Genomic DNA, 27,615 nt, shown 5'->3' with positions numbered 1-27,615 from the left:
GGAAAAACTGCATACATCATTCAATCTGATCACTCCAGAATAAGGCTTAAGAACTGTTTAATATCTGCCTATAACACATGTCCTAACTAAGTCATGGTGAGGGCCAGGACAACACCTAAATTACATCAAAAACATGAGTAGTACCCCATTTCAATGTGGAAATAACACTGTCAAAGCCACTCAGAGCCTAACAGAGATGCCCTTTATTTGTGTGTTCAATCTACCATATTCCTTCTCAGACGTTACTCAAAATGGTTTCAAGCAATTTACTGTTAACAAGGATTAAACCTACTTAACTGAAGTATCTCCAGAGACCACATCACTATCAGGCCTGATGAATGGGTCTTGAAGTCTACAGCAGCGAGGCTGCACTCTTTATATATTCTAAATATGACTATATATTCACATTCAGTATTCTTTCTCAGTGAAAACCAGCGCATGCAAAATAAATTCCACAGTCCCACATCTTGTATACAAAGGGCATCACACATATCCTGCGATTTAAGCTATTCTCCTGAAATTATCTTAGTCTCACACAATCACACTTCAAACACCCCATATGTCCAGTTTGGTTATTCCTCCTTTGAAAAGCTAATAAATGTAATACTTAGATGCAACTGTATTTCATCTAAAAACAATTATCTGCAGTACTTTGTGCCAGAAAAAGCATCAACAGGAATCATTAACAACACTTCCACTTTATTTTCTTCCATTCTAATGGGCCCAATCCAACACCCAAATTCAGTCAGAGTCTTACAATTGTTTTCAGTAGGAGCTGGACAGAACCATATGATCATACATCATGAATGTGGGTTTTGTGCAAGGATGCCAAATAACAAGCATAGCCTCTCTTTATTCACACAATACTGCAGAGACAGAGGAAGAACAAACTTCTTGTGATGCGCCCACTACCCAGAGCTGCAGAGGAGCCAGTAATCAAAGCTCTAGAGGTGAGGGTAAATGCTGCTCTCTGGACTTCCCCGGTCCTTGTCCTCTTTTCTGATGCTACCAATAAGAGGATCAAACTCATTTGCTGAAAACCAGACTGACACAGGCACTTGGTGCCTGGTGAGATGCAACTTTTACCTATTACTCTCCGGAAATGTTTTTAAAAATAATAAAAAATCCCCACCAAAAAAACCCAAAAGCAAACAAACAACAACAACAACAACAACAACAAAAAAAAAACAAAAAACAAACAAACAAAAAAAACACACCAAAAAAAAAAAAACACCCCACAATCCAAAACCACAATACATGACCAACCCTTCATGTGACATATAGCCTCCTATTCAGCGGAGTTATTTTCATCTCTAGGAAAAAACAAGTCATCTGCACAGTAGTTCACAATTACAATGTACGTCTATTGCTTTATTGAACTCTAGCTGATAAATGGGTCTAAAAATGTAGATCAATTCATTTCAGCCACTCACTTTGATGTTTCAAACAGATAAAAATAAAGACAAAGAAAAACAAGCTCTGATTTTCTCCCCACACACCCCTGGAAGTGGTACATTTCCAAACAGATTAGATGCACAAGCAAAACTATTAAAAACATTTAATTGCCAAAAAATTCTAAAAGGACACACAAGTTTTTTGCACTAGGTGACTCACATGCAGTTCTTTCACACACAATTTTTTATTTCTTTACGAAAATCACTCTTCCTACACATGCGTTCGTCCTTTCCTCCTGCTTTCAGTGTGAAATGTAACATCAGAATTTTTGAAAATACAGATGTTATATAGCCTTTGAAAGCAGGAGCCAACTTCATTTTGGAGACTTTAAAAACTGTACTTAGAGCTTCCTGGAAGGCACAAGCAGCACATAATACTTCAAGGGATTTCCAAAGTCCTGCACTGACACGTGCCTGATATCACCTTCCTTCATACACTGGATCTAGACAGCCAAAGAAACTGGCAGGCTGATATTCCATTGCCATTTGGCACCTGCACATTGTAAACCTTGTTTTATTTTGGATTCGGACAGTGACAGGCCACAAAGAGAGTTGAAGTCCATTGAACCCGGTCATTCCTATCCAGCTTTAACGCTAATGCAACTGCAACCTGCTGGTAACATTGAAAGAGCCACACTAGATCTACCAGATGCATCCTCCTCTGCAAACCATTCTCTCTCCATCTCAAGCTTTTCATAAATCAGATGCCTAAACTTAATAGGAAGGGTGACACAATGCGGCAGTTTGTTTAGAACCAACAGAAAGAGACCAGAAAGAGACACAACTAGAATTTTATTGGTGGAATGGAAGGAAAAACAAAAAAAAAAAAGGACAAAAAAGAAATAGAAGGGAGAGAACAAGGTATTTTTTCAGTCTTTATTAACAGCATCAGGAAATTCAGCTTGAAAGTGTAAATCAAATTAAACAGTTCAGGGGCCTGGCTTGAAAGCTGCCATTTTAATAAAAAGGGGGACAATTGGCAGGCTGTTTAAAATTGTAGCTGTACTCTTGTACCCTCTGCCTCCTCCTTCTCCCAACTCTCCCTCCCACAGCCACCAATAACAGCCACCTCAAATTTACCTTGCCATGCATTCATGCCGGAACTCCCTACCAACCACAGCGGACTGAAGGAATGCACAGAAAATAAATTGACAATAAATATGATTATTTTACCTCAAGGGAGGAGGAGGGGAAGCAAAAAAAAAATGGCCAAATTGTTGACATTGGGCAAGGAGACTTTCCCCTTTGAAATTTCCAAGAACACGAGGGCTGAACAGCAAAAGGTTCCATTATGAATCCACTCATAGTGTTTCTTACAGGTTTCTTCCCACCCATCCCTGAATACAGAAGCTCTTTCTTGTGCAATCATTAATGCTGAAAAGCAGATAGGCTACTATTTCCCACTCCTGAAGAAACCTATTTTATGGCATGCAACATGAAGAGCTGCTTCATTAATAAGATGGTTAAGTAATTTCAGTAGAGTTGCTATGGGAAGGCATGGGGACACAGTGGCTGGAGAACTGACTATCTTTCCATTCACACCACCACTTCAAGAGCCTCAAAATTTTTTTAAGCTTAATAGGTTTATTGTTTTAATCTGTACCTGTGATAATTACAGGGCTCCCCATAAAAATGTAGAAAGCATGCCCAACTGCTGGTGGGTAGAAGGTGAAAGGAGCTGAGGAAGGAAGAAACAGGATGGGAATAATGCAGAGGGCTGCAAGTCTATTAGCTTGTCAGGGCTATAACCTTAATACCGTTAAGACTTATTCCACACACGTGTTTTAAAAAGTCAGATTTTTGCTGTCCACACATTCATGTAAAACTATGCAGCAGGTTTTAAGTTTCCAGTATTATCATAATTTTATCCATAGAGATCCAACTTTATCTTTCATCATCTCAGATGTTCTCCACAAAGACAGACTCAGACGAATCAAATGTAATCATTAAAAGCAGTACTTTCTTGAGACCACAAAACATAGAGAAATGGAAATCTTCATAAAATGAGAGTGTAAATAAAAATTAGTCCTTTTATTTACCCTCCTGACATCTCAGAAGCAAACAATCCATCCCTAGTTTTAAGTGAAAAGTACATTTATTGAGAAAAGCAACCAACAACATTATGATCTGACATAAGCAGCTCTCTAGACACAGCAGCAAGGAACCTTTAGCCCTGTCCAAAGGTGTTAACAATGCAGTACTAATATGACACGGCACTAAATGGATGGCCAAACACAGAGGCTTCGTTGCATGCAGGAGGTTGCATTTTCATCATCTTTTTCCAAATGTGCACCTAAGGGAAAACACTTATCAAACCCTTTCAAAGAACAAAAGCAAAGAAGAAACATATTTTTGTCCTGCATATTTTAAGGAATAAACCTAGCAAAGGCAAAGAAACAATACCCAAATGGATAACAAAGAGTGAAAGCTCCAAACATTTTTATTATTTTGTACAATCCATTTTCTTCTGCTTAACCTATTAAAACATGGACTGGTCAGAATATCAAATTACTACATACTCAAACCTTCTCCTAACTTTCAATTTTTTTAATATATTTCATGAATAGGCTTTCACCAAATATTTTAGTCAGCCTTTTTCATTCTGAACCTTTAAACAGATGAGTTGGGTCAAAATGATTGTATTATATCCCTGTAATTTATACTATCAACTTTACTTTCCACCACTGCCACACTAAAAGAAAACTGCAGTCCTGATTTAAAGCTGTAAATTCAGATCAAATGGGAAAGTGTTAAATTCAGAAGGGCTTTTGGTCCATTAACTTCCATGCTGATTTGACACGCTCTGCAGTGCTTGGGCAACAGACTCTGCCATACAGCGTATTCCTAAGCAAACAGTGCTTTGTGTCATAAACCATCTGGGGTGTCAGTTCTAAGGGCCACTCATCTAAACTCCTCTGCTACACTTGGAAATGCTGAGGTGCAGAACAGAAACTTTTCTTCTCTACAAAATCCCTTTTGCAAAGGAAAGGGGATGCTGCCATCAGAGAAATGACAGTAGGCACAAAATTTTGGCTAAGGCAGTTGTTTTCATTATTCCACTGAAGAAACCATTGGATACATAAGCTTTCTAAAAACACTATGATTTTTCTAAGGTACCAATAAAAGTGATACCATTCATAATCTGGACAGTGCTCCCTTTCATATCAGAGCCTATAGCTGCAAAGCTAAGTGCCAAGCAGATGGTTGAAATCTGTTTTGTATAAAAAGTGTGTGCGCACACGTGGTTTTTTTAGATTGAGTTCTTTGTATTCATATTCAGGCCTAGGTTCTAGCCATCAAAACACTGGCACTGAAGCAATCATTAGCAGCATTTTAGACAACTGGCAACTAAGGTATTCACAGTTCTCCACAAAATGTTCAGTTAATATCTCCCAGACGTATAATTAAGGCAAAAGATCATCTTCTTAAATTGGTATCAGTGCTTTGGATGGTCGTTCAATAGACCGCACATGTATGTAAAAAGCTATTTTATTTATCTTATCTCTTAAATAATGTTCTAACTTCTATTGCACTCTGATTTTTTATAGCTGCTTTTAAAAAGGCTTCTGTGTCACAATTCTATCCAACTATAACAGCAGCAACTTAATTTGTCTTGTCTTCATCTTTCTAATAAACATCGAGAAGGAAATGATATAAATCTTTATAAGCATAAGGCTTTCTTATCTGATGACTGGTTAGTCTATTTAATATAAAAATATAAGATACCCTATGCTGCTCTGGATGCACCAGCTCCAGAAAAGGGCAGTGAGCCCTCCCTCCAAAAATCCGCTGATGAATCTGCTGCTGTCACACCGGACAAACTATGGCAAGTCACCTTAGTTGCAGCTACTTCAGTCAAGTAATTTGTAAGTAGGCTGCTTATTACTACAAACAGCAAAACCAGAAATGCTTACCAGCAACGGGCTCTGCTGTCTGCCTCGGGTTCTCATGGAATCTGGGAACTGGTGACAATAACTTGCCTGGTGACAAATTAATAGAGGTCACACTTTTGACAACTGAGGTTATCAAACAGATGTATATTTGGAAGAATGCATTTTTGTGCAGGAGTTCCCCTTAAGACCTTGGTGGTCGCAACTGGGAATTACTACCTTACGAAACATACAGTTTCAAAACAAAGATTGATTCTGTGCACAGTGCCAAGTCCACGAAGGCCCAGATGTTAGCCCTGGCAGAATTCAGGTATATTTTCATCACCACCATTCTGATCATTCTAATCTGCCAGGGATACGTGTTGTTTAGAAGGAACTGACAGTTAATGTGTCTTTAAAACACACTGACAGAACTTCTGAAATCTACAGATTTGCAGAAGCCTGTAGGAATCTCTTCTGATGCTTTAGAAAGTGAGGAGGCACTGCAACTGATGGAAGTTTGCTCCACACTAAGGAAAGTCAGGCCCCTGCTCAGTGATCTCCTCGTGAGTCACCATCTCATGCCATCCTGGTTTACTGGGGTGAAAAACATTAGTCTTTTTCATACAGTTGAGCAGAACATTAATTAATTAGGCCTACATTTTTAGGATCTGACACTGAACTTCGGTGCCACTGAGTCCAAACACTCAGAATGAATGGTCACTTTTTTAAAAGATGCCTTGACTGTCCTATCACAAAATAGGCCTTTGTGAACACACTGCTGAATCACTACTACTGAAACACTATGGAACATGCCTGATTATAATCCATTATCTTGAAAGTAGTCTCCCTTTTAAAAAGCTTATCAAAGAAAATAACTTAATACTTTAGTCATGACATTCATAGGCTACAGAGATGAAATCCACCAAGACTCCTTAGTTTATGCCTATTTTCTCAACAGTGAGTAGTAAGAGGTGCAATACAAAGCCTAAATCTACCTGCAGACCCCAGCGATTCAGCTCTACCTTTACGGAGCATGCAACTGGAAAGGAGGACAAAATACCAAAACAGATTAGAAGAACTTTTAACATGAAGAAAAAAATAATTCCTCCCTTTTAATAAGCCTGTACGTTTTCCTTCATTTTGGTTCTCTGTCACGCATTTGAAAAACAGATGTCAAAAATGAGGGTAAGACTCATAGCGCATTTTGTGCTCTGCAACGTGGTTTTTGCCTTTAAGCTCATTGATTTGCTCACTGTGGCTGCCTACATTGCTGCTTTCAGTAGTCTGTTCCTCACATTAATACTCTCCATGTGAAGAATTTTTTCCTGGACTCCCCTAGCGCCTGGTCCTTAGGTTATAAAACATATGACAGCTCTTGTATGTACGGCTGAAGATGTTAATTGTTCTCTAGGATGAAACCTTGACCTGACTGTCAGTAGCGCACAGTGTCTCTCAATTTACTACTTCAACACTGTGGGTGCTGCTGCCCAACTTTTGTTCTCTGAACTTGCCTCCAGGTAGGGAGTTAGCTTAGAAGCCCACTCAGATAACTGGAAGGGGCTACAGACAGTATTTCCTCCCAGCCCTAACCGACGTGGCTAGGGGCTGCAAATATTTCATTACTTTATTAGTTATATCCAAAGTTTCTATTTTACATATTTAAGTGATTTGACTATTATAGTTCATCTTGCTAGAATGACACCTTTAGAAATTATAATTGGGACAGACAGAAGCCTAATTTCCAGTTCTTAGGATCTTAAGGAGGAAAAGGAGGGTCTTTAGGTTAAAAAAACAGGACTAGCAGTCAGTATCTCTACTCTTTATACCCAGCCATGCAAATGATTTTGTGACACTATCCCTCAGTTTTCTCATCTATAGGTTGAGGCTAATCTTGCTTCTTAATCTAAAGAGCACACAGGCCTTCATGATTTGTATATTAATGCTTCCAAATGCTCTGAATTCCTAATCAAAAGACTTTATAGGAAGTATGCATCTATTATTAATATTAGCGGTACTTCTAACAGTAAAGCAACTTCTACATACGTATGTGTAGAAAATATACAGAGAGTGAATATACACGTACGTATAATTCTCAATTTATAAATTCTAAAGCCTGGCTTCAGGACAGAAATCTCATTCATGAACCATGCTAGGGATCTCTTACCTACTCTCCGTTTCTGAATTTTCCCCATACAAAGACACATTGATATTACTCTAAGCTCTAAGCACAAAGGCTGCTCTGTGGAATGGAAAGAAACCTTCTTTTTTGTGTTTGTACAGTGACGAGCATAATAGGGTCCTGATTCAGGATGCTTGCACTCTACAAAAACACACTAAATCAATGACACTAATACACATGCAGATTATCTATAAAAGAGATGCATGGCATGCTTGAGAGTGGCACAGTATTTTTCCCATACTTTGCACAGTATTTCATGCAAACACCATAGCCTAATATGGTTTCCTGAGTCACACAATTAACTTCAGGGTTTAGGCAAGAACAGCAAAACTGAGCAGAACTTACAAAATATAAGCAAAGGATGAGAGCCTTCCACTGAGAAATTCTGCCAAATTCTAATCTCAGTTGCAAAACCAGAATCAACTTGATGTTCACACGGTTTTGATAAAGATAAGAATCAATAGCCTTCTTTACAATACAAATATCTACTTTAAAGCTCCAAAATCTATGAGCAGAAGACAAACCAAAACGCTGAGCCTGAAGACAAATGGATTTTCATGTCCCAGTGAATTTCAAACTCAAAACCCTGGATACTTTTAACAGACATGGAAAAGAAACCTATTTGGCTTTACTCAGCAACTGCAGAAGGAAACTACCAAAAGAATAATGTTGCATGTTCTGTTTTCATTTGATTTCATTTAGCCTTCCAGTTCTATTTCAGTTTTGTTCCGTTTAGCCTATTTATTTCTTTATTTTTTTTTTAATAATCATCATGTTTTGGTGATTCACATTTCACACCAGCACAGGAACAAGTCATGTAAATACAACACAACAAGATGACTTAGTTTGTTAATAGACATGCCAAATGGGTAAGAACATCCTTCCCTCCACCCTTACCAACCATCACCTTCCCACACATCTCATTTCTATCCAAAAAAGCCTCTGCCCCAGTGAGGCCACAGCAGCAGAATTTAGGAAGAAAACCCTATAAATAGAAACTTCACTAAACCTTTGGAGAAAATGTTTTCAGTCTTGTTTTACAAAGTGAATGTAACGAGGCTGCTAAGGGAATTTATCTGAAAACAGAAGACTACAGTCAAACACAGTATGGATAGAACTATAGCAAGCCAATGCTCCCTCCTGGCACAAAGCTCTGCTGAAGTGCCTCAACCCTAACCCAGGCAGGACTCACCCAAAAGGTGAAAAGACACCACACTTCATGCCCTTCAATAAATGTTCTCTCTCCTGAAACAAGGGATACATCAAAGTTACAAAAATTGTGTACAGAGATGTACTTTTGCCCTTCAGACTGTGATTAGTTTTTGCTGCATCACTCTATTAATGCTCGCTCTCTAGGATTCCAAGCAAACTGAAGACAACGCAACTTCATGCAGCCTAGTAAACAGACATGCCAAACTACACAGGATGAACGCGAATGGGTGCATAATGTGAGTACACATAACCATCCTGAGATGATTTTACACTCAAGGTCTTAATTGGCAAAGAAAAAGTCTGGTGAAATCTCTTCATGTAATTATGGTAAAAAAAAGGAATAACAAAATCAAAAATTGTTCAGAACCACTAACATTTTCCTTATGGTATCTACTGAGCTGGCAATGGCAAGTAACTCTAGCTCACTGTCAGATACTTTATCTTTGCCCATGCCCAACCTGCAAGATGAATGAATGAAACATAGGGCATTTTTTCACTCCCGCATTCTTAAAAAGTCAAGCTCAGCACCAAAGAAACCAAGAGGATGACAAACTGTATAGGTTGCTCTTTACGTAAAATGCATTCCTAGGTCTTCTTTCTCTAGGGCTACACAGGTTCTTGAAGAATGCTAGATGCAGACAATGGTCTTAACTATGGAAGAACAGCGCGCACCAACACACGCAGAGAGTTCTTCACCACTAGAAGCAATTCTAATTATTCAGACAAGAAAATTAAATTTCTATTCATTCTGCTGATATTTTTGCCCCCCCAAAGTAATAAATTATGTTAAAATTAGTAAGACAGAAACAAATACATAGTATTACGAGTATAATACAACCACACAGAAAAAACAGCACTAAGGTAACAGTTTGTGACAAGTTTAGATCAAATAGCATGCAACCAACCATTTCCTGGGGAAAAAAAATGAAACAAAACACAATGAAGACAACCTACATGAACTTGGGAAAACACAAAAGCGCTAAACCAAAACAATATGTGATTATTATAAATCTCAAACAGCAGTTGCTGATGTGAATTTCCATACTTGGTCTTATAAAAAAAAAAAAAAGTATAAAAAGAAAATCGGGAATACTAAACGTAAATTTTAAAGATAGCAAATATAATTCCAATTTGAGAATTTAGAAATGTTACCCGACTAATAATCCTACAACACTTCTAAGGGAAACAAGGTCAAACCATTTCAAACTTTCAAAATGAGCCCCAATCTTTTTCTCTTTTTCACTTCAACTCTCGGATTTCTGCAAGTCAAAAATCGTATCATCCTGTTGCTAATTTTTTTTCTTCCTTTCTTAAACAAGATGGCAAAGGGACAAGTTGAAGAGAAGTCCCATGCTGGATTAAAAACAAAGGGTAGCAAGATACTCACAAATTTCTTTCCAAACAAACCACCCCCCCACAATACCATGGGCAGCACCTCTAACGCTCCTGAGCTTCGTATTAACATTTGATGATTCTAGCTACCGGAATTCAACCTTTCTCTTTTCCTTCTGCTAAAAAAAAGGAAGTAAATTTTGCACCTACCCTAAAAAAAAAGATAGACAGCTTCTCTGAATTACCACTGCACGTCTCACAATTTCCATTCCCTCCTTACATTCTTTTCAAGAACCATGGCCCCTGCAAGCAGAGCTCACCAAAATTCTTCCAAAACCTCGTCTAAATTTGCTCTCTCCCAACAACTACTGCGCGCAGAACTTCACACTGTCACAAGGACATGTGGGCTCAGGAACAACGTTTAGAGACTTCTAGTTTCTCAGGCTGGCAAAGGCTGGGCTCAGAGTGGAGGTGAGAAGCGGCGTCTCTCAAGCGGAGGCCACAGCGCACAGGGCTCCTCACCGCCCCTCCCTGGGGACCGCGGGCCCAGGCCAGCCCCAGGCAAGGCACAAGCACTTGGACCAAGTCAGCCCCTCAGTAGGGTGTGGGAGAGGTGGGATGTGTGGCAGACTGCAGGCCAGCATCGTAACCCTCAGCAAAGGCGTGGGTGAAAACTTTATGGCCACTGACGGCAGCGGGGTCTAGCCAGGGGGTCTGCAGGAGGAGACGTGAAAGGTACAAAAGCCTTAAATCTCAGTCAGGTGCTGTGCACACAGTCGCTCGCCCTCTGGCCAAAGCCAAAAACTCAAGAGAAAAACACATCCTGCTTCAAAAGTTCAAGAAGTAAGTTCTGGTTTAGGTAATACAGTAACGCGGTGAGGATTTGCTTTATTTGCAGCATAGTTTTTAACATAGTCAAATACAACATGATTTTACCTTTTGTAGGAAATACAGGAGACTTCATACACTTTCTAAGTGAGATAAAAACACAGAGATGCTTTGAAGGAGAGAAGCGCTTTGTTTCTAAGGATGCTACTTGTTAAACAAACTCCTTGCCATCAGAGGAGACACACTAGAGCTATTGATTAATTGCTGTAAGTGCTTCTTTCCTTTTGACTACAGTAGAATTTACAGGCACTGAGTATTTCCAGTGTGTGCAGGTACAACATGACAACATGTTTTTCCCCTTCCACTTTTGAGTTAATTATGCTATAACCAGGCCTGAGCAAAGAAATTTTAAAAATTAATAATAAAAAAAGAAAACCAAGAGGGTGTCAGACTGACTTGTTCAAGAGTTGTGAAGCAGAGGTATCTGACATGCAAACATACAGATACCCTAATCAATCCTAAGAGCCGATTTACGTATAGTATGAAAAGCATGCGAAGAAACTATAAATCTACCTTGGGAGGAGATACTCTTTTTTCCTGCATAAATACTGTATTTATATATATATCTATTTTATACAGCTACAGATATATCACATTACACAGACACATATGCCTATCCTATCAGGGAGCTTCACATTTATGTAACTCAATCAGACACTATATGCCTCCTAAATGATAAGCCATAAATGCTCGTTAAAAGCTCCCTGAGAAGTAGTAAATATTTTGTAAACTAGTTATATATTTAAGATCTCTGGACAGCAAGAGAAGGAAAAACAATTCCTCTCCTATCTAAAGGTACCAATCAAATACACTATGCACATAAATATCGCAAGATGCTTGGTGGGAGAGTGTGTGTATGTGTTTGTGTGTGTTTTAATTAACTCCTTGAATGCATATGATGAGCCAGCCACCCAGAATTAGTAATGCCAAACTCCCGATTTGATTCAAATGCAATGAATACAACAGTCGAATTGTGCAGGCTGGTGTGTCACTCATCAGCGCTCTCATTTGGGCTTTTGCCTTCCAAGTCTAGTTCATAATTTCAGCAACTGGTAAATTATTGAGATGTTCATTAAAAACTATAATCTGTAACAGTCAACTTCTTCCTCACTAAGCATACGCACAACAAATTAAATTAGCGCAAGCAGGACATTAATGAGTAGTTTGCAAATGCATTAATTCCTTCAGCCTTATCTCAGAGAAATAAAATCATGTTAATTTTCATCACTGTGAAAAACCAGTATCTGAAACTTTTACTGGCACTGTATTTACCCTTCAGATCCCAGACCCCTAGAACCACAAACATAAGCAAGAAAGTCCTTTTCTGAAAACATCCCAATGGAAGGTAAAAGCTATTCACAGCCCAGTATTAAAGAAATCTTATTATTTTCTTTAAAATGAGGGAATATGACTCTTACTTCTACAGGTAGATTTTAGGAGAGTGGGACGTCATTCTGAGCAAGTCGGTTAATAGAAAGGTATTATTCTTTCTCCAAAATTCTCAGCAAACGCAGCAGCAGAAGAAAGCTTTTCGGGTAACTTTAGCTAAGAAAAGCACTTAGGAATACGCAAAGTTTCCTTTTAGGAAAATGATTTCTCCATTTGACAGTGTTGGTACAACCCCAAAATAAATTCAGTGGGAGTCTGAAATGACTCGTGCAGTGCAGCAGTGAAGCAGCTAAGTATATTTTTTTCCTCCCAGCAGAGGTTTGCTTTACATCCTTGAGCCCTTCCTTTCTACAAGCTATTCACGAGCACAGAGAACGTTTCGAGTGCACAGAACTGGTGACTGTAAATGTTAAACTTGTTCTCCTGTCCCCATCCCCATCGCTCCCATCCATGCCTTTTGTCCTTTCCAGCTCTTCCTTCTTTCATATGGAAGCATTAACCCATCCTTCTTTCTTCCACAAACACCACGTAGCTCTTTACCTTGAATTGGCATGTTAAAAATAATAATAAAAAAAATAAAACTAAAACAAAAAAGAAAAGAAAAAAGAATGAAAAAGGGGAAGAGAAAGGATGTCACTCTGTCTGGATGCCTAGCGTAGCCTCTCTCTCAGTCTACAGAGAAATGTAAATACACAGTAATTAATTTGGGTTTAAGAACATTCCATACACTAGGGACATTGTTAAGCAGTCACTTTATCTATTTTTCATTAATAAGATTTTATTAAGACATTAAAACTTTATGTTGGGCATTTCTGAGATTTTATCATTCTGTAAATTTCATAGCTATCTGTGATGGTTCTGGCCACATTGTCTCTATCTTTTCCTTAATGAAGTAAATTTTCTTTCTATTGTGGACATACTTGTTACATTTATTTAAGTTAAATAACAAATCTTTAAAAACAAACAAACAAACAAACAAAAAAGAAAACCCAAACAACAAAGGAGTTATTCTTTTCAAGGTCTTTAAAGCCAATTCAAGTGCCACAGGTACATCACAAAGTACATCCTAGAAGTTATCCTTTCCGTGTGTAACAAATGGAGCAGATTCCAGTTATAATTTCTTCCTACCACATTTCTGCAAACATCATCCCCCTCAGTGTACACATTCTGATGCTCCTCTCAATCAAGCAGCTGAACCGCCACAAACAGAAATAAAGACATGCAAGTAACTTCTCAGGAAAGGACGAAAACCCTCACATTTTCGGTACGGTAATTAATTATACATGCTAATTCACAAAACCTACTGCAATTTACCAGTGATGCTGAATGAATTAATGAATGTTTATTTGTCTGACACCAAAGATCATTTTCATTCCAAGTGTGTATCGTAACTGCCCCCAGTAATGGCTACAGACACAGAAAAGAAGCACCCTTAATTCAGATCCCTTCAGCTGGGGTGACTGAAAGTTTCTGAACTGTTTGTAGTTTACCGGGATACACTGAAACATCATGGGAGAAGCGACAGGGAAAGAAGAACCTCCTGAGATACATACACACGCGCTGAGATCTGAACTGCAAACAATTTTGCCTGATAGATCTTCACCTCCTCATAATTTGCTGTTCAAGTTTAAAAAGGAATAGTAGGAGATGGATAGTAATAATAAAACTGAAGTCGGTCACGCAGACACGATATGCTGGACCCCAGCAACTGCAGAAATGTGCTCCAAGAACTGTGTTTACTGAAAACCTGAGAAAATAACTTGCCATAAATGTCTAAAAACCAATCATCTATGCATCATGCATATATGCACACATGAACTCTGCAAGCGTGTGTCTGAGGGTATGGGCATCACTGTGTGAGAGAAAGCATGCCCTCATGGCTGTTTTCTGATACACACACATATATTACATGGTCAGTATCTACTCTCTGTATGTGTGTGTAACTATGGTCAAACACACACAATGTAAACAAATGGTAATGATTAACAGAGATATTGGGCTGTATTACCAATTTCAACTGCAGAGGAAAAATTGCTTAAAAAAAAGAAATTGTATGTCCCGAGGTTTGTTTTTACCGCTTCCCATTTCTACTGCTTGCTATTATCTGCACAGCAAAAGGAGAGCAGCGTATTGATTATTTAACTAGAATGTTTACAAGTGCAAAGCTGAGATCTCTGAAAATGAAATGTACGCTTGGGGGTGGGGGGGGAGGAAGAGTAGAGAAGCTCATTCTATTTCTAAGGAAGATGTTTTGTCCAAAATTTATCTGTCTATATAACAGATTTATATAAATACATGTTTATAATGCAGAGAAACTTCAGATTGAAAAGCAAGTCCCCCAACAGGGAAAATGAAAGGACTTCATTCAGCTTCACAGAGTTTACAAGTATTCTGTTCATAACAAAGTTCAAAGAATAATTTAAATTGCTTGCTTACCAATTTATATGTATAATCTTAGTGAAGCACATGAAATACTTCAATCCATTAATTGTACGAACAAGACGAACGGCATGACCATGATGCTAGATCAGATTTAATACCAGAAACAGTAACAGTTTCCTCAGGTACTTGAAATAAGTTACTACAATGCACGTGAACAAAACCAATTTTGTTCTATTATTGTAATGATAACAAACCAAAGAAAAATGCCAAGTATTTCAAGGAAGTCTGGGAAATTAATTGTATTAAAGAGGACCTTGGAGCAGTGAAACTGTGCCAATTCCACTTTCTAATGGGGAAGTGTTCTAGTTGCGGAACAAGGATTGAAAGTGTTAAAATACTTCTTTCCTGTGTTTCCCAGTTTTATTTTTCCCCTATCTTTTGATTCAAGCATTCTTTCCTGTCCTTTCCCTACACGCGTGTTCTTCAGCCCCCTTAAAATGTTTTTATCTTGCCTTCTTTTCCCTGCCTTTACTATCAAATTCAGTAGGTTTGAACGATGAACAGCTTGACTTAGCATATTTTTAACCAGCTGGTCTAGCACCTAGCTTGTATTGCATAGTCAGATACAACCAAATGTTTATACAGGAGGTAGCTCTCACGAAGATGAGAAAAACCTAAGTAACGCGCATCCTGGCGTTCTTTTATTTACCGCTTAGAAATGAAAGTTTGGGTTGTTTACTGCAGCCGCACAAGGGACTATTAATAACCCTTAAAAGCGAAGCTGGAGGGAAGGGATGCCGGATCATCAATGGACGCATGTACAAACGCCTGGGAAAATGCTCCAAAACCTCTCAGGAGTGCCAGATCATCTAAAATAAGGACTAAACTCTTGGAGGTCACAAGCCATCACCAGTGACAGCAAAAAACTTGATTCCAGGCACAGAACTCTCCTACTTCGGGCAGGGGGAGACAGGCGTATCTACGTCATACCCAAACCCCGTTCGTCATACCCCAACCCTGCTCTTGACACTTCGCAAGAGAGGTGACGGCCAAAACTTGCAGTCAAGAGTTTCGCTCTAGTCTTCCTTTTTTGTTGTTGGTTTGTTTGTTTGGGGTTTTCTCCTTTCCCCTGCTCAGGCAAAAGGATGTTCTCCTGACAGAGGGCCGGGATGTTAACTTGCCTAAAAATAATCGCTCCTGCTAGATCAACAAAAGGTCATGTGCTCGGCGGAGCGCCTTCCCAAGTTTGACGGGAGGACGAGGCTGGAAGTTGAACCCCCCGCCTCGCCTCGCCTCGCCTCGCCCGCCACCGGGCATCCCCAGCCGCCCGGGGACTCCCCGGACAGGGGCGGGGAGAAGCTGCCCTGCAGGGCACCCCGCTCGCTCGGGCCGGTGCGGTGCGGAGTGGTGCGGGCTGGAGGAGGGCACGGCAGCCTCCGAGACGGCGGAACAAAGCTGCGCACCGCCGGGCCGCCCGGGTGAGGGGCGCAAGCCGCAGGCACGGGGCTCCCCCGCCCCGCCCCCACCGCCGCCCGGCTGACACGCCGTTTGAATAGCCAAGGTAACGTTTGCGGAGACACACACACACACACGGGACCGACGGAGGGGGGGAGCATCCCCCCGGCCTGCCGCCGAGCGCCGGAGTTGCGCGCCCGTCCCCGCGCGTCCGTGCGAGCTCGCACCGCGAGCAGCCGATCCGGGCACACGCGCGCAAACACGCGTGCTCCTATCAATAAATTAAATAATAAAAAAATACAACAACAAACAAACCACGAAACAGAACAAAAAGAAAAAAAGGGGGTGAGGGGTGGGAAGACACCCGCCCCCCATCTTTCCCCCCCCAGGCGAAAGGCAGCGCCCCCCCCCCCCCCGCCCCAAAAACTCGACTCACCTTTCAAACTCCTGAGGTAAATCAGGGTCAGTTAGCATGCTGGAAAAGCACAATTTCCCTTTGTCACAGCAGCCACCTATGGTCGCCTCCAACTGAACCTGTCAAGTGAGTCCAAACCTTCTAAACCGATTGATTTTCTCTCTCTCTCTCTCTCTCGCTGTCCCTCCCTCCCTCTCTCTCCCTCCCTTTCCCTCCCTCCCTCCCTCCCTCCCTCCCTCCCGGCTCGCTCGCTCGCTCGGAGCTAGGACTCCTTGACCAGTCTCTTAAAGGGGCAGCGCGCCTCGCAGCAGGCAGCTTGCGCAGCTCCCCCCACGGCGGCTGCGAGGCACCGGGCAGCCTCGGGGTGCCCGTCCGCTCCCTTTCAGTTCCGCTCCCCGCTGCCGCCGCCAAACGGGAAAAGTCAACTCGTCCAATGTCCTAAAAACCTGGGGGGCGATAAAAAGCGGGGAGGATGGGAGGAAAAAAAAAAAAAAAAAAGCCCGACAATCCACCTAAACCAGCAGACCAGGAGCAAATCTCCTGCGCTGGGGAAGATCAGTGGAGAAAGAAGATAAAACAAGAGCAGACTGATTAAATTGAAACAGTTATCAACTCTCTTGGAGTTGAAATACGGGAGAAAAGATTAGGCACATAAAAATGTTACCAAAGGCATTTGTGCTCCGAAGAATTCTCATTCTTTGCTCTCTTTCCCCCCTCCCTCTGCGCTCTCTCGCTTTCTCTCTCCCTCTTTCTCTCTCTTTGGGGAGGGAAAAAAAAAAAAACACAGCACCACCACCAACCACCCTGCACAACAATCAGGCATTGTTCGGAGGGAAGAAAAGCAACTTTGACAGATTGAAATATAGCAGAGGCCCCTTCAAGGAAACCTGTAAACAACTTGTCACTCACTCTGTCGGTCTCACTGTTAGCTCTTGCTTTCCACAAAGTGCTGCGAACCGTCCTGGCAACAAACCCAAAGTTTCCTCAGCTCCCAACTCCATCAAACAGCCCTGTTGTGTGCAAGGGAAAAGGTAGCCGCATGCCAGAACAGCGGGCGCGCACACACGCGCAAACAACAACAAAAATAAACTTTCCTTTAGTCTGCTGGCGCTTATTTTCTCTTTATACCCCCCACTTTTTTTTTTTTGCCCCCCATCCCCCCCCCCCCCCCTTTCCCCGGGCGCAACGGTAGTCGCTCCGCTGTGGCTATTTGTGATGTCCCCTGCCCGGGCAGCCCCGGGTAACGAGCCCCTAGGCTGGCTGGCGGCGCGCCGCCTCCGCGGCACTGCCAGTTATCCAGACACCAACCGGGCAGGCGGGCAGGTAACGGGCCTTTGACACGCGCGGAAGAAGCAGCAGCAGCCGCCGCCGCGATGGGAACAGCCCCGCATCCCGGACCGGGGACAGCCGCTCCGCCGGGGCAGGGAGGGCAGCGGAGGGAAGAGCTGCACCGCCCGGGCTGATCAGAGCCCGCCCCGGCGGGGAGAGGGGGACAGCGGCCGGGCGAACGCCGAGGCAAACTCTTCGTCCGAACCCCCGGGACGAGCCGCGGGCTGCTGTGAATGCGGAGCGCACGATGCCTCAGCAGTCTGCCGGCCAGTGTCCAGCCCGGCACGGAGCTCGCAGGGAGCGGGGCGGGGGGGAGAAAAGAGAAAAAAACCCTGATCTCCCTGTTCTTTAGCACACACATGCACACACACCCACACACAACCACTTATCTATACTCCATTCTTTCCAGTTTCCCAGCCCTAATTCCTTTCTCTACTGTTTTTTCTTTCCCCCCCCCCCCCTTTTTTTTTTCCCTCCTTTAATTTGCAGCTGGACAACATTAAGGGCCTTTAAAAACCACGAGGTTTTGACCCCACAACAGTTTCATTAGGTCCGCTGCCCCCTTTCTTCTCTTATGATTCCCTCCCAGTGACACGGAGAAAGCAAGTTTACTTTCTGAAACATATATACGCATTCATGCAGAGCGGCCAGGAGATGCTCAACATTTTCATGCCCACTGGCTTAAAAAAAAATTCAAATTGAAAAACTTATTATTTTTATTAATATCCAACGGCTACACTGTTTAGTTCACTCCTTTTCCCACTCAATGCATATGTTACAAACCAGAAGGCTTATACAGGGGCCAGTCAGTCCGGGCTTGGCATAAATGCATCATTGGCTACAAGTCTGGGATGATCATTTTAATCACGAGTAGCAAACCCACTTGCAATTTACGTGCATCACCCCCCAAGAGCATTAGACCATTCACGAAGCAAAATGCCGAAGCTAAGTTTGTAAAGGCGCCGTCACCGCAGTTCATAAAAGAGGATCAGCGAAGGCTGCCTCCAGCCTGCCTTACACCACCACGGCACTCCAAGCCGAGTCGCATGCAATCTGTCAACTTCTGGCATGAGGTAGATCTAATGGCTCCTCACTGTGGGGCATGGTAAACCGACTTCCTCCAGTAGCCCCTAGCAAATAATATTTTCGACAGAGATCCATTCATAGGAGCCTGACAAACCTAGTTAATATGTACAAGGATTTTTCATTTGTTATTTAGTAGCTAGCCCTTTTAGGACAGCTATGAAGTAGACATTGAAAAGGCAGCAGATGATTAAAAAGAACAATTCCAAATACTTTCTCTTTCATCTGAGGGTCTCAAACCATGTTAAGTCTCACATTACTCCTCTGCAGGTAATAAATATAATTAGGGCTGATTCCAAAACTTTATTTGTATTGAAAAGTATCTCACTCTGCAGGGGCTCCATTCAAATCAGCAAATCTCTGTGTGGAGTAGGAGGCTACTTAGTAGGAGAATTTGGCCTCAAATAAGGAAACTGAGATGCAAGCAGGCTTAATAGCTTGCCCAAGTTGACACAGTTAGCCAACTCCAGCAAAAGGATGAGAAACAAAGATCCCATGTGCCTCAGAGTTGACAACAGTCCTTATGCTGTTGAAACACTGATACTTTAGCTTTTTTTTCCACACAGCTGCATGATTTTTACATCTACTTTTTGGTTAAAACATACTACATTGCTGTATTCACATTTGTAGGGCCCCTTTTCTTGGTCTTTCATTTTCCCCTTGATGCACCACTATCCATCCATAAATGCTCTTCCTTCCCTGCCACTTCTTGCTTTGCTTCCCCTACTTCCTCACACTTGGCCTTGGGAGAAGCCTCTCAGAACCCCCCACTGGGGAAAAATTGAGACCACTATTTAGAAAAAATATTTCCATAGTCTCATCAAAATGGGACTACCATACTTTAATTGCACGTTAGCTCCAATTAGCTCTCTAACCTCATATCCTTTCTTTAACTCAGCTCCATTTCACAACTGCTCTCCTTCTACCAGGTCTCTTCCTCATCTGTTTACATGTATGTACTCCTTCCTGTATCATTCCCTGTTTGACCTTTTTCAGGACAATGATCATGTACTCCTCCAAGCTGGTATTATGACTGCCGTTATGGGGCTTGGTGGTTGCTGGCTTTCAGCTAATATGGTTATAAACCAGAACAGTCACCATCAGGAATTATGGCAGAGGACATTGGCTAAACTATGAAGAAATACAAAGAACCATAATAAAGGGAAGGGGGGAAATGTCCAGGGGAGGAAACAAAGATAGCTGAGCAAGAGGGAGAGCTGAGAAGGGGAGAGGAAATGAAGAAAGGAATGAAGTAAAAATCAATCCCCTGAATGCTTCTGACATGAACCCTTCCTTTCCCTTAGCCTAGTTTACATTTACTCTTACCCCCAAGCTTTTTGTGCTCAGGTACCTACCCCTTCTTCTCAGTTTCCTTCATTTTACTTTTTCTACAACTACCAATCTCTCTTTCCCACCTGAGCAGGGGGAAACAAAGTTGGGTCCAAAAAGGAGAGAAAAAAAGTTACTGTTGCTATTGTATTAATATTGTATTAATGTATCATTGGATTGTTATTGGATTAACAGTATGTGGTATAGACTTATTGATAAAATTATATTCTCATAGTAAGTTCAACGGCAATCACAAAAGGGAGAAAAAGCAACTTAAATGGTTTGAGGGAATCTTTGAAACCCTTCTACAAATCATTTTATATTAACTGCAAAGCTTGCTTTTTAGAAATTGCCAGGGCATATCGCAAAGGCTGCTATCATATCAGAAAGTGGAAAAACTGAGGAATTGGGATAAATAACCACTGACTGAGAAAGAAGAAAATATATGTAGTAATATGCAGCTGTCCAGTTTTTAATATATGAAGCTTTATCTTGTCCTGAAACTTCCAACTAGTAATAGCAAGCCCTGATGTCCCTTTTTTCTGAGCTAATTACAAAACCCACTTGCAACCTGGGAGATCCACATTGCAATTCTCTCAATTATCTTCCCAAACTGAAAGTTCAGGATATAAGTTCAAGTATCTTCAGCTGATGAGAAAATGAAATACACACACAGCCACCCCCCAGCAGATCACTGAACCTGAATTTCTTTTGCTTTGCTTCCTTTTAGGGGTGCCCAGAACAAGTCCAGGTAAAAGAGGACAATTTGGGTTGAAATGAACAAAAAGCTCTGATTTTCATTTGGGTGAGGGGAAACAACTCAAATCATAAACTCCTGTCTGATTTTTTTTGTGCTTAACTGATTTTTTTTTTTTTTTTGTTGCTATTGTGGTTCTGCAGTTCAAGAGGTGAACCAAAAAATCAATTATCCACCCAGCTCAAGTTAGAAATACCGTAACTATGGAATATCACATAGACAGAATCCACAGGTCTTTATACAAACATATTGGCAGAAGGAAAATCTTAAACAAAATGTGAATTGTTTTGGGTTTTTTTTTAATTATCAAATGATAGTACTTCAGCCTGGTGCCTTTGGCAAATACTGCAATACAGTAAGTAAAGGAAGTGCTGGAAAAAAAGAAGAGCTTTTCGGGTTTTGTTGTTTCCACTGTAGGTTTTAATAATAGAGACCTACAAAGTCCAAGGAAATGTCAGATATTCCACAGAATGATTTACTGGAAAATTCTCACAGAAAATATGCAAAACTCTGAAGATCCTACATGGATTTTCTTTTTCAGGCACACATTCAAAACAACTGCAGCATTAAGAACGAATCTGTAAGATTTCTAATAAAGGGTGTGTGGAACAGGTTACGAATGAGCAGAGGCAGAACAGACCGGGAGTGATGCATTTACTATGAAGAATATTTCGCAAATAATGAGTGCTTACTTCAGAGTATGGAAATGTTTAGCTACAATGCAGTTTGGATCATATGCTTAGGAACAGATTTTTCCTTTCAGTGTGCATGCCTAGCTGCCATTTCCATTAATGGGAATTAAGTACATGTGTCAAGAGGAGAAGTTAACTCTTAGAAATATAACTAATCCATGCTTTTTTTTTTTTAAGAATGTAAATGCCACATCAGGCATGTTCGGTGTTGGCAAAACTGAGTGCTGAATATAGTATAGCAAAATCTGAGAAGGAGAAGGCGGTCTGGAGGACTGAAATTTCTGTGCTATTTAGAGTTTTTCAATTTACTGAATTTCTTCAAAGAAAAGTAAAATCATCTCATTTGCAAGTGGGAAGCCCTCATTTATCAACTATTTACTTGCAATTTCAGCAGGGGCCTACCATCTGCAACCCTCCCTGTAAAGGAGAACTGACACTACCCTTAAGAAGAAATCTGAACCTTCATCTAAAATTTGAATTCAGACTTGCCTCAGGGTCACTAAATATTACAATAATGTTCCTAATAATTTTTTTTAAGAGGTCGGCATCTTTTCATTCTGCATCAGCCAGGGCAAAGGAACCTCAAAATTAATGCAGATGTAAACTACAGTATTAAAAAAAAAAAAAACAACAAAATAGTATATGCAAACACATTAAAAATTATGTTGAATATATATCATAGCAAAACCTAACTTCTAATTGTGGAAATGAGAAAAAATAGAGAGAGGGTGCATTCCTGATTTTGTGTCATGTATCTATCCCCCCTCTCCAGTTCCTTTATTTTGGGTACAGCTTGTTTTATTATTTCTCTTTACTGTCACTATAGGATCTCTTTACTGTTTGTCTTAGTAGCCTTGGTCTGCACAGAAGCAGCTTGGAAAAATATTAAATAAAAACAGGACACTTTCAAAAAAATAGTCACAAAAATAGAGAGCATATCCATGGATAGGAAGTGTGCCTGAAGTGATTTAAGAAACTAACTGGATTTCAAATTTACAGTTTCTCATTAAGGTTCTGAACATAAAATGTTACTAAAATAGGAACCTGTTGCTCTAAGTCTTTCTTTTTTATCCTACCACACCCCCCCCCCCTTCTTTTTTCAGCACAGTTATTTTGCACAGAACATACCGTCCCAGCCGAAGCCCACAGCCTCACCTTACATGCAGTCTCCCTACTCTGCCTCCATCCTGGTTGGGATGATTAATTTCTGAGTGACAGGCCTGTTTACTGTCAGTGCCCATTCGATCTTCAGCCTCTGGAATGACAATGCCAGCAGGAATGCTCCTCCTCCATGCCATTTCCAATGACTGTTATGAGCATGTAAATGCCTGCCACGATACACCCAACAATGAACCTAACTCATTTCATACAGATAACCGACTCCCATCAAAAGGAAATTACTCCCTTTTCCCCTGGTGCGTGTGTGCACAGGAGTGGTTGGTAGAAATCAAGTCTCTTCTGAACAGGCAACCTAAATTTTATAGCCAAACATAAGTTTCTGAGCCTGAGTATACTAAAACCACAATTTCGATCTGTTTGTAAAAGTAGATAATAATTGTTGACTGTTACTCTGAGTGCACTGAAACTGAGATCTTTCTGCTTAACCCAGTGGGCCCTTCTGCGTGGCTGTCAATATAATTCCTGCAGGTTTTGTCACCACATTCTTGTCACTTCCTCAATAACAATTCTGTCTCTTTTATTTTTTTTAAGTCATCCACTGAAAAGGGTTAGAGTCATCACGTTTTGTCTCTGTATTTCTAATCTGACTGCTTTTCCCACTGTAGTCTGCTCTTACTAACCTATGCACCAAAGACACTGCGTTTAAAACAAACAGATTTGTTTCCATCGATTGTCTGATGTAAAACAAGCATCATGCAATTAAAAGTGCAAGGGTGTTTTGGAGTAATCCACAGCACCTAGTCCTGTGTTTTGTAAAGGCATTCCAGCCTTCCTTTTGTGGTTTGCTCCAGTGTTTGCTATTGAAATTCTCTATGCCCACAGATACATCTACTATCTGCTTCTCTTCATTAGAAGCAGTTGCTTTTTTAGTGTCATTACGATCACCTATTACACTTTCAGCATAGGATCACAGCCACCTTCAGCTAACCAGATTGAGCTCTTCGGCGCTGGGCATGATACAAATACATATAGCTGAATTCATAGTTCTCCATTTTATATACTCCATTGGGTCAGAGAAAATTTAGGAATATAAATACTCCCAAATAATAATATTACCATTTTCTGTCCACTTGGTACTAGAAGAACACTGAAGAAGGCCTTTTGTAAGAAATATTCTCTATCTGAACCAGTTTACAATTAGACAACACAAAAAAAGGTAACATTCTTACATTCTGTAAATTGCTTATCTATTTTATTCCTTTTTAGTCTGTATAGTTATAAGAATGCATGTAATTGCTGTCTAGTAAATGTTTCAAAAATATAGATACTGAGATGTATGTTTTTTTAAATTCAGAACAAATTTGCAAATATATTCCCTTTCTACCATACCATGCACAAAGTCCCTACATTACATATACAGTCTATGGTAAGATTAATACAAATCAGTGTTTATTAGCTGCACTTTACTGATATTTAACTTGTTATACATGTCATTGAGAAGATCAAACTGTAAATTAAGCAATGATTCTAATGACATTAAATTCATCTCTGTAAGGGAAGGAGTTATAAACCACGTCGCTATCTTACACCTTGCACGCTGAAACAGCAATCAACGAGTACGTAGAGTTATGTTTCATTTATAAGTTACAAAAGCATACCATACCAATTCATTTATTTTAATGCTGCTCTGATGCAGTTTTATGAGTGATTTTCTACTTCGAGTAAGTGCAAAGCTAATGCCATTTGGTTCTGCCAAAGCAAAAAGCTGAACTCCTACTTCCAACACACAGACTCCAATTCAGCCACTATTACAGAAAAATAAATACGTAAGTATGGTATAAAACAGACCAATGGCTTGTTGTTATTGCTATTTCTATGGAGGCTTAACTCTTGCTTCTCATCTCTCATTACATGGGACAGCCAGAGGCTAGAAACATTGCTGGGATTGCATGCTAAAGGCCCCTGGGAATGCTCCTGCACCTTGTATGGGGAAAAACTGAGAAAATATTGCTACAGTATTCTGTAGCGTAAGTATGGGAAAATCAGAATATTCCTAAGGACACTCTTCAAAATCCCTAATGTGTTGACTGCCTTCTACTACCAATTATCCTGTAAGCAAGACAGATCTTCACCAATTGCCACTGAGGTATATTGAGAACATAAAAGAATCAGGAAATTAAAAAAAAAACAGCCAAAAAAAAAAAAAAAAAAAGAAGACCACTGGCTTGAGAGAAACATCCACTATGATTAAAATACAAAGAAGTTTCTCAGGAATATTTATCAAAGAAAATTTGTGTAATATATTTTCCTCTGCCTGGAGAAGATCCAGTGCTGAGTGTCTCTTCTCTTGCCATATAACATTGTACTGAATCCAGACTGCACATTTGCTTACCCACTTTTCCCCTTAAATAACACTTTTTATTTCTGATGTGGCTTTTGTTTTGTTTTACAAAGTTTAATTTCTCTTTCTTTGTTGATGCATTTTCCTTTTGTCGTTATTTCAGAGTTGTGTAAAAGTAATTAGTGACACAATGCCAAGGACCAAAACTCACAAGCAACCTAAATATTTTGATTCACTGAGAATGCAGTTCATAATTTACAAAGGGCCTGACCCCTATCCAATAAATAAAATAAAATAAATTAGGCAACTTCTGCATGTTAACAGCCTGAGGCATATGGAGAAAGATGTCAAAATGCGGAAACAGCGCATGTCACCACATCAGGTATCAGGGATAGTCTTTTGACACTTGTTCGAGAAACAAAATCACATTCGTACACACCTTTTTAGCATTTGACCCCACGTGATCATTCCTGTTAACCATCTCTCCTAGTATTTGCATGTAGCCACTGTTCTTTCTTGAGAGGCCTGTGGTTCAAAAGCTGGGCAAAGATTTCACCTGAGAATGTCACAGGTGAAACTTGTTTTCTAATGAATGCTGAGCTAGCAATAGAATGGCAGCAGGTGTCTCCACAAGTGCAAATTGAGTGAAAATAGAGGGAGATTTTTTTAACTGGCCTTGTCTTTTGGTCATGGGTATCTTTTTTTGTTGTTTATTTTTGCAATGTGCCTAAAATTTCTCAGAGGGGTCCCAATACTGTTAATACAAAGTTAAAACCTGCTGTCTACAGTCAGGGCAGGCCTTTGGCACAAAAGCAACCAGACAGAGCTCTGTGACTACAATCTCTAAAAAGCTCAGGTTTTAGATTGATTTGTGGGCCATGACACAGAAAGCCACTGAAAAAAAAAATGTTCATGAAGTCACTAGGGACTTGTGTTTAATTGCATGAAAAAGATGTACATCATTTAACAAAAACAAATTTTCTTATGATAGTTTGAAAAATCACCACAGAATTTAAGTGAGGACTCTGCCTCAAATACAGAAACCACAGCCTGTTTCAAAACATGAGACAGTTCACCACTATGTTATGTTCTAGATGTTTCAAACAAGGTGGGCTCACACTGGACAAGCCTCTATAATGAGAGGGAAGTTTACTCCCATCGCTGATCTCCTGCTGGTTGCTTAACTCTGGCATGTACATTGCTTTATAGAATCAGGCTGGAAAAGATCTTTAACATTATCGAGTCCAACCTTTACCCCAGGACTACCAAATCCACCACTAAACCATGCCAATAAAGGTCTCATCTACATTTTTAAACACTCCCATAAAATGTTAGCGTAAGTATGAAGTGGCTTAAAATGTAAAATAAACCTTTTTTTTTTTTTTTTTTAAGACAGAAAAAACAGGCAAGCACACTACTGAGTTTGATACCATGAAATACCAACCAAGATGGACCCCTGATTGCACAACATCCCTCGAAGGACCACAGGTGACTGGTGCAGATCCCAGGCACACCTGGTTGGAGCCACACAGCCCCAGTTGGATAGAAACAGCCTAACATGTGCTACAGAACCTTATCTGTTAGAGGTGTGGTCTGCAAAGCCAGAGTGAGAACAAGCTTTTTTGTGGCTAACTCCAAAATATTGTATTTGGACACAATGCAGAGATAAACATGTGAATCTTAGTTCTCTGGTATGGAAATACTCTAGGAATCTGGACCAAATGTGAATTACAAGCTGCATAAAAGACTGTTTCCTATGTTGTATTTGTATGTTTGCATTTTGACCGAATGACTTGTTCTGGTAGTAACTGAAGAAGTAAAAAGGAGCAACCAGTCTTCCATTCTTTTCTATCAGACAGTTTTGGTTGTCTTATTTATCTTTCCCCTAAACAGTGCCTCAACTTTTGCCTCATACAGAAGTCAGTCTATTAAAGACTAAAATTTGCACTGCTTTGCTTTGTTTTTTTTTCTGTTTCTGTCATTCTTCAGATAGCCTAGCCCATAAAGAAGTCAGTATTATAGGAAAGGGCTTGCTGCTGACATACGTCACTCTAGTATTTTCAGCATTATTTCTTATTGCATTTTCAACAACTGGATCTTGTCTTTGGATCATTCCACCAACTTCGATTAAGCGTTCCATGAGGAAACATAGGTTATCCTCCCTTCAACTCCGAAGTGGTCAGAATTATGCTAGAACAGATCAGTGAGCATCGTCACATCCATTTTTTTGCCTAACATGCAGAAAAACCCCCACATTCCCAGCACCACACTTGCTTAGACAGCCTGCCTGTCTTCCTGCATGGAATCCTCTGCCATCTTCTCCAGCCCTGACTTGAATGATTCTGTTTCAGATACATATGTTTCTGTACAGCTGGTCACAGTTATTT

The 27,615-nt window shown here is 40.5% G+C and overlaps 1 protein-coding gene across 21 annotated transcripts in view; it reads right to left on the bottom strand.

Moving 5' to 3' along the window:
- Positions 1–27,615, bottom strand: part of SOX5 (SRY-box transcription factor 5) — a 651,142-nt gene that overhangs the window by 282,245 nt on the left and 341,282 nt on the right. For 6 of the 21 annotated variants that reach the window (XM_065683826.1, XM_065683843.1, XM_065684003.1 and 3 more), the window contains exon 1: positions 16,600–16,721. The exons of 11 other annotated variants lie outside the window; for them this stretch is intronic. In XM_065683826.1, the coding sequence (XP_065539898.1) occupies positions 16,600–16,637 (38 nt within the window). In that variant the 5' untranslated portion in view covers positions 16,638–16,721. Of the gene's footprint in view, positions 1–5,368; positions 5,435–16,599; positions 16,723–27,615 lie in introns of those variants that run through there. 4 more of the 21 variants (XM_065683851.1, XM_065683995.1, XM_065683935.1 and 1 more) reach the window with 3 other exon arrangements.

This window comes from Lathamus discolor, chromosome 1 (genome assembly GCF_037157495.1).
Source record: "Lathamus discolor isolate bLatDis1 chromosome 1, bLatDis1.hap1, whole genome shotgun sequence".
Taxonomy (NCBI): domain Eukaryota; kingdom Metazoa; phylum Chordata; class Aves; order Psittaciformes; family Psittacidae; genus Lathamus; species Lathamus discolor.
This window is presented reverse-complemented; position numbering and strand designations above follow the sequence as displayed.